Source organism: Fonsecaea nubica (genome assembly GCF_001646965.1).
Source record: "Fonsecaea nubica strain CBS 269.64 chromosome Unknown Scaff3, whole genome shotgun sequence".
Classification (NCBI taxonomy): domain Eukaryota; kingdom Fungi; phylum Ascomycota; class Eurotiomycetes; order Chaetothyriales; family Herpotrichiellaceae; genus Fonsecaea; species Fonsecaea nubica.
In genome coordinates, this window is record NW_019173676.1 from 685,497 (window position 1) to 692,678 (window position 7,182).

The 7,182-nt window shown below is 54.8% G+C and overlaps 3 protein-coding genes across 3 annotated transcripts; 1 reads left to right on the forward strand and 2 right to left on the reverse strand.

Annotated features, from left to right (window-relative positions):
* Window positions 1-184: 184 nt before the first annotated feature.
* Window positions 185-2,668, forward strand: AYO20_00930 (hypothetical protein; the record flags this gene model as incomplete). Its single annotated transcript, XM_022639238.1, has 1 exon — window positions 185-2,668. One exon carries the CDS (start codon window positions 185-187, stop codon window positions 2,666-2,668), a length of 2,484 nt encoding a protein of 827 aa, XP_022505029.1.
* A 50-nt stretch (window positions 2,669-2,718) lies between these two features.
* Window positions 2,719-4,098, reverse strand: AYO20_00931 (hypothetical protein; the record flags this gene model as incomplete). Its single annotated transcript, XM_022639239.1, has 1 exon — window positions 2,719-4,098. One exon carries the CDS (start codon window positions 4,096-4,098, stop codon window positions 2,719-2,721), a length of 1,380 nt encoding a protein of 459 aa, XP_022505030.1.
* A 1,036-nt stretch (window positions 4,099-5,134) lies between these two features.
* AYO20_00932 (hypothetical protein) lies at window positions 5,135-6,136 on the reverse strand (the record flags this gene model as incomplete). The annotated part of the gene is made up of 1 exon (XM_022639240.1): window positions 5,135-6,136. One exon carries the CDS (start codon window positions 6,134-6,136, stop codon window positions 5,135-5,137), a length of 1,002 nt encoding a protein of 333 aa, XP_022505031.1.
* Window positions 6,137-7,182: the final 1,046 nt, after the last annotated feature.

Below are 7,182 nucleotides of genomic sequence, written 5' to 3' on the forward strand. Positions count from 1 at the left end.
ATGTCTCGGTCCCTTCAAGACATGGACCTCGATTGTTCGCCGTACGCCGAAGCATGATCAAAATAGACGATGCTACACATCAAAACACCTCCTCGCTCGACATGATGTGGTAGCAGACCATGACGATTTGTCCTCCTCCTAGGTGAACACTTCACCTTCTGCCATCCTCTCTAACGAAGTCAAAATGCCGGTGCCGTCGAAGGAGGATCCGTTGATGGTCCTGTACAACCATTACCTTGGCCTCTTGCGTTCCCGTATACGCCGCACCCCGAAATCTGTCAAAATTGCTGCTACCGCTGCCCTCGTCCTGTCCATCCTCTTCTCTAGCTATGGCGGTTTCAAGTGGTGGCAGGCTCGTTCAAAGGAGAAGGCGCAGGGACGGGCTTTGGTCCGCAAGAATAGTGGTTTAAGAGGGAAGGGAGGAGAACGCATCATATATGTGCCCAAAGGCGACACCACTTCCAAAGTTATCATCCATCCCACACGCTCGACCACGTTCGATGCCCATCGCAGACTGTTTCTCATGCCTCCACGGGTCACTCGGTTGGCTAGTGGTACTTCAACTCCGGCGTATGGCCATCCCCCCGCGCAGACAAAGCCTGGCCTCAACCTGGCTTTCCTCCACCAATTCCTCAGTCTAGCGAACATCATGATACCGAGATTCCGGAGCAAGGAGACTGCGTTACTGCTGAGCCATGCCGTCTTCCTAATCTTGAGGACATACTTGTCTCTACTGGTCGCGAGGCTGGACGGCGCAATCGTCCGAGACCTGGTCGGAGGGCATGGAAAGCAGTTCCTGCTCGGGCTTCTAAGATGGCTTTCCATCGGCACGTTGGCCTCGTACACAAACTCGATGATCAAATTCCTCCAATCTAAAATATCGATTGCCTTCCGCACGCGGCTAACGAGATATATCCACGATCTCTACCTGAACTCAAACCTGACCTATTACAAACTCACGAATCTAGACGGTGGAGTCGAAGGCGCAGACCAGTTCATCACACAAGATCTGACACTATTTTGTACAGCAGCAGCATCATTGTATTCTTCTCTTGGAAAACCCCTGGTGGACATTTTTGTCTTTAACTACCAACTCTACCGATCACTCGGTCCTTTGGCTCTTACCGGCCTTTTGGTTAATTACTTTGGCACAGCTACCATGCTTCGGAGGCTCTCCCCGCCCTTTGGGAAACTGAAGGCGGTGGAGGGCAAGAAAGAAGGAGACTTCCGGGGTCTCCATGCCAGATTAATCGCCAACGCAGAGGAGGTCGCCTTTTACGGTGGTGCTGACGTCGAAAAGGTCTACCTCGATAAATCATTCAAAGAACTCCGAAGCTGGATGGAGGGAATTTACAACGTCAAAGTCCGGTATAATATGCTTGAAGACTTTATTCTGAAGTACTCATGGTCCGCTTTTGGTTATATCATTACCTCCATTCCCGTTTACCTGCCTGCCTGGGCCGGGCTGAATGCTATTCTCGAAGCTACTTCAAGCTCGGGTAAAGAGGCAGCGGAATCTTCTCGGTCTGGGACTTACATGAAAGAATTCACTACCAACAAGAGACTCATGCTCTCACTTGCTGATGCGGGTGGTCGGATGATGTACAGCATCAAAGACCTCTCTGAACTGGCTGGCTACACCTCACGAGTGTACCAACTCATCTCAACACTTCATCGCGTACACGCCAACGCCTATGCGCCCGTCAGCCGCCGAGCCTCTCAAATAATAGAGCTCTTCTCGCTTGCGGACGTACAAGGCACGATCCAATACGGCTTCGACGGCGTCCGCTTTGAGGATGTCCCTGTCGTGGCACCGGGCTTGTGGCCCTATGGTGGTGACGAGCTGATTGAATCTCTCTCTTTTGTTGTCCACAGTGGCGAACATCTCCTGATATCAGGATCCAACGGTGTTGGTAAATCCGCCATTTCCCGCATTGTTGGGGGGCTTTGGCCTGTCTACCGCGGATTGGTCTCACGACCTCGAAACAACGGCATGGATGGAATCATGGTTCTCCCTCAACGACCGTACCTCAGCATTGGGACTCTAAGAGACCAAGTCATCTATCCGCATACGGAGATGGATATGCGGGAGAACGATCGACGGGATAGTGAGCTCGAGCGGATTTTAGAGGAAGCCAAGCTCGGCCACTTGCTCTCGAGAGAAGGCGGTTGGGATACGCGCAAGGAGTGGAAGGATGTGCTCTCTGGAGGCGAGAAACAGCGCATGGCCATTGCTCGGCTGTTCTACCATGAGCCCAAATACGCGTTCCTCGATGAGGGAACTTCTGCCGTATCCTCAGATGTTGAAGGCTTGCTTTATGAGCGGTGTAAGGAGAAGGGTATCACAGTCATAACTCTATCCACACGTGCAAGTCTTCGCAAGTACCACACATTCAACCTAGTCCTGGGCCTTGGTGAGGAAGGATTTGATTGGGAGCTGGTCCGAATCGGCACCGAGGAGGAGAAGTTGGGTGTGGAAAAGGAGATTGCTGAGTTGAAGGAGAAGCTGGCTATGGTGAAAACCTGGGAGAAGAGGAGAAACGAGATTCAGGATGAGCTGAATCACGTCTTTGTTGTTGGGGATGGGCAAGGCATGCAACAAAAGGGGCCCTTGGAACGACCAGACTATATTGGAGAGGATGCTGAGTCGCAACAGGAGACTCAGTGACCCATGACAGCTGTACGTTTTCTCTGTATGAATTACACATTCTGACCTGGCTAGGGTGTGGGAAGATATACATTCGGCCCATCACCACTCCAGGCATTCAGTTCCCTTATCACCAGCCAGTTGAGGTTGCGCATGTTCTTCTCTTCCTTGTCGTCCTTCATCCTGTCCTTTTCGACCTCTTTCATGTCTTTATGGAAGTCCTTTTCCTCTTTGCTTTTTTCTCTGTGATACCTGTCCAACGCCCTCTGCCTGTCCCTTTCCAACTTGGCGACGTCTCTGGACTTGTTCTTCCGCGTGGCTTCGGCCAATTTGTCGTCGATTTCTCGGAGGTGCTTGTCCAGGTCCTTGTTGATCTTTGCCATCTCCTTGTCAAAGTCTCTTTGGGCCTTGCCTGCTTCCTTCTCGTACTGGCCTTGGACCTTGTTCCGCTTCTCGATCAGCTTCTTCTCCCCGTTCCGCCTGTCCCTCTCGTTGATCTTGACATTCAGCCGACTCATCGCGTTGGCGGGGACGTCGATCTCGGGCAGCGGTGTGATGTCCAACTCGGCGATCCAGGGCTTCATGGCGTCCAGCCTCCGCTGCTGCCCGCTGACATCGCCGCCGCCACCATCCGCCTCGATGCCGTCCAGAGGCAGCAACAGCCTCGCCTTCTTGTTGAGCTTGCCGTCGGCATCGAAGACACCTTCCATGCCGACCAACTTGGCGAGAGCCTCGGTCTTTGCGATCTCCACTTTCAAACCTCTCGGACGAAAGATGTCGGTGTTGGCGCGTCGCAATTCTATCTCGGTGCGCCCGTGCTGGATCACGCCCGCGGACACTTCGGCGGCGAGATTGACAGCGCCCCCGACAATCTGAGCCGTCCCCAGGGGTACCATGCCGACGAGGTTCCCGGCGAGGCTGAGCGCCGTCAAGGGCGGTGACTTGACGGCCACTCGGTTCAGGTTGTCCAGAAAGGAGAGAAACAACGTCGGGGAGATGTGGAATTGCGCGAGACATGGCGGGTAGGCGCGCAGAAAGGGCGAGCCGTACTGGCCGAGCGTTGCGGGGATGGCGATGGGTTTGGGGAGGCGTGACGGGGACCGAGAGAGCGATGAGCCCGGCGAGGTCGGTGATGGGAGACGTGATCGGGAGGGGGAAATGGAGAGACGTGGTGAGATTGGTGACGAAAGTGATTGGGAGTAGGGATAGCCTGCTTCTACGGCCTTTCCGCTTGACTGGGCCGATGCTTCTTCAATGGCTTGAGTATATGTCGGCGGTGGAGGCGGCGGTAAGGACTGATTCGGGTTCGGGTACGGGTTCAGTCGTGCAGACTCGTGGTCGCTGGGCGTGTATGCTCTGTATGGTTGTTGACTTGACGTGGCAAAGCCATTGTAGCGGTCGTCGTAGTCGTAGTCGCGGTAGTCGTTGTATTGTGATTTGGAGCCACCCATGGTCAGCGGCTGAGGTATGTATTACTGTAGTCGATTTCTGCTGTGGTAAATATGTAGATGGATGGATAGGTTTTGGATCTTTAGGTAGACTCTGTAGCGGCCCCAACACTCTCTCTATATATGTAAAAGACAGCCCGCCTGTGCTTTTTACATCTCTTTTCCATCAATCCTTACCCTCTCCATCTATCATCCTTCTTGAGTGAGGCTGCGCCGTATTGCACGATTTCCCAATTCGGCCCTATCCGCGATTGGCTGCAGGCGGGGGACTCGGTATCTAGCTCGCTGGGAACCAGGCACTGCCAGGGAGGGGACCTTCGGAGTAGCCAGCCAGTTGCGGGAAACATCGTACTTGTAGTAACCAGTTAGTAGTACGAGGTAGTGTGCCTGATTCAGCCTCCATCATTTTCACCAGTCGATTTTTCTGCTCCCCACTCGCTCCATTTGTCGGACGGGAGTGATCGACCGTGCCACAGTACGAGGTACTCGGGTACTGGACGAAATAGCCACTAGTCTAGCGATGATTGGCAACTCGTACAATATGCCGCATGTGGAATGGTGTGCCTGTCGCGGGCCTGGCTGGCTCTGGCGGTGATTGGTGGCATGCGCCGCGATCCGGGTGGTGGGTTGATCTTCCTCTTTTTTCGTTTGGTCGTTGGACGTCATTGTGCGTTCGAGGACCTAGGGCTGAGCTACTCGTGCTCGGGGGCAGAGGTCAGTCATTGCGCTCTCTACTTGTTGTACAAAGAGTGAGGCGCATGGACTCTGCAGCCTCTTACTGCCACACCACACCACACCACACCATACTGAGCCCTCTATCCATGTCCCTTTTGCGGCCTATTAGCATCATCCTACTCTAGGAGCAGTTTTGTCATGGAGTGTCCTTTTTCCTCTCTGCGCTGGTCTGTGATCTTACCTGTGTCACTATGCCGGCTTCTGGAGCGAAAGTGGGCTCGGTAGTTGCGCACATCGCACGCAGATGGACTTGATTGACGATACGATGCGTGGGATTCATGCCCAGAAGGCCTATAGTCACTAATTACCCAGCATCCACCGATCCGATAACAAAGTCTACGTCTGAACAGACTTCAAACAGCCGCCTTTCCTGCTCGTCACTCGCCAGAGTCTTCACCGTCCACGACCACAACTCCTCCTGCTTCGCCTCATCATAGCTGTCCACGCTCGACTTGATCTGCCTCCTCCCCTCGAAATATACCCCACTCGCCTCGTCGTCCAGAGCCAGCCATGCCAGCGCCGCACCGGACTCTGCCGGCCTGTGAATGTTGGGCGACAGCACGAGTCGCAGCAGCGGAATCAAGCTGGGGAGGACGCGCTTCCACATGAACTGCAGCAAGGCCGGATACTGTCTGGCGAGGCCTGTTCCAGGCATGAGGCCCGGGTCGAATGCGACGACGGTCCATTTCTTGTCGTCTGGCAGGCGTCGCAAGCGCCGGTCGAGCGCGTACGTCCAGAGCACGTTGCACAGCTTGCTGGTCGTGTACCTTTGGCGGCCGGGTATTTTGAGCGCCGGCCCAGCCGGGTGTGCCAGCTCTTCGGCCGTCGTGTAGTTTGCGTTGGGCATGCCCGTCTTTTGCACAGGGTCGTGCGTGCCGCTGGCGGTGACGACGATGCGCGCCTCGTCTGCCAGGTATGGCCGGAGGAGGGAGAACAACAGGGCGTGTCCGACGTGGTTGATGCCAAAGGTCGCCTCGAACCCGTCCGCGGTGTATTTAATGCCGCCAGTGGGGAATTGGCTTCCCGCGTTCAGCAACAGGACCGAGATGGGTGGCAGGTTCTTCTGCGCCCATATCTCGACAAAGGCCCTGACGTTCTTCAAGTCGCCCAGGTCCAGGGCCATGAACTGTACTCTATCCCCACTCTTGAGGCGACGGTTGATCGATTCTGCACTTCCCTCCGCGTCCCTGCGCGACGCGATGACGACGCACCAGTCAGGCCGCTGCCGTGCGATCTCCGCTGCGGCGTGGAATCCCAGACCCGTCGTGCCGCCAGTGACGAGGACCGAGCGGGTGAAGTTGGACATTGCGCCTGGTTTCTGATAGGTGTGACTCGACAAATTGCGCGATTGCTAGCGATGCTTGATATATCGCGAACTTGTAGAACCTCCTGGACGCCGAGGAGCGTGACCTTGGCCTTGACCTTGACCTCTAAATCTCTCTTGTCTTGTTCCTCGGCACCTTAAGGGGTGCGATCTATGACTATGGCTATGAGTCCGAGCATGAATATGTAAGTTGTTAAGAGGTGAGCCGGTGGGATATATCTCATACCGTACTCGTACTCGCATACTGCAGTACATGTATTCTTTCACCCACCTTGGAAATAATCCGATCCCATGGAACTACGGGCCTGTCCATGCGCGAGGAAAACTCATCCATGCATAAGGTATGCATGACCCATGGCCAGTCCCAACACACCCTTTTTTTCCCTTGCCCGAAACTTGTGAGCTTCTCCCTCTTTGGGACTCGGTGCCAGTACTGGTTCCGGAACCACGCGGCGGTGTCAGAGACTGGCATACATACATACGAGGTACATAAACGTGTAGCTCCCTCGTATTGCCCGCACGATGACCGGGTAGATAGATATGAGGAGCCACGTCTGTCGTATTGTTTGTCTAGTGTATAATCTAGTGCAGTGGTGTACAGAGTACTCCGTATACTCACAGAACCACTACTAGGTAGGTAGGGAGGCTGGAAGGTTGAGTATTCATTCTCATTGGTGGAGAGCGATACTTCTGTATGCAGGGAGGGAGGCAATTCAATTCAGCCCACAAGCGGGGGCTGGTCCGCCTCGTCGTCTGCCTTGGCTCAGCCTCGCTTCACCTCGCGCCATTGCCAAAATACGCACTCGGTTTTTGGCGGTGAGGTGTTTACTAGGTGCAAGTAGTACGAATAGCGAGGTTGCGAGGGACGCGTACTCGGTCTACTATCTATCAACGAGTATGCGTGATCGGTGCCTGAGGAACCAACCCTCCACCCTCGGGCGCCCACATCAACATGGGCCACGGAGCACGCCCAAGACCGGACGCCCCCGGGACCCCCCACGCACCAACACGCGGACGCCCCCCCAACA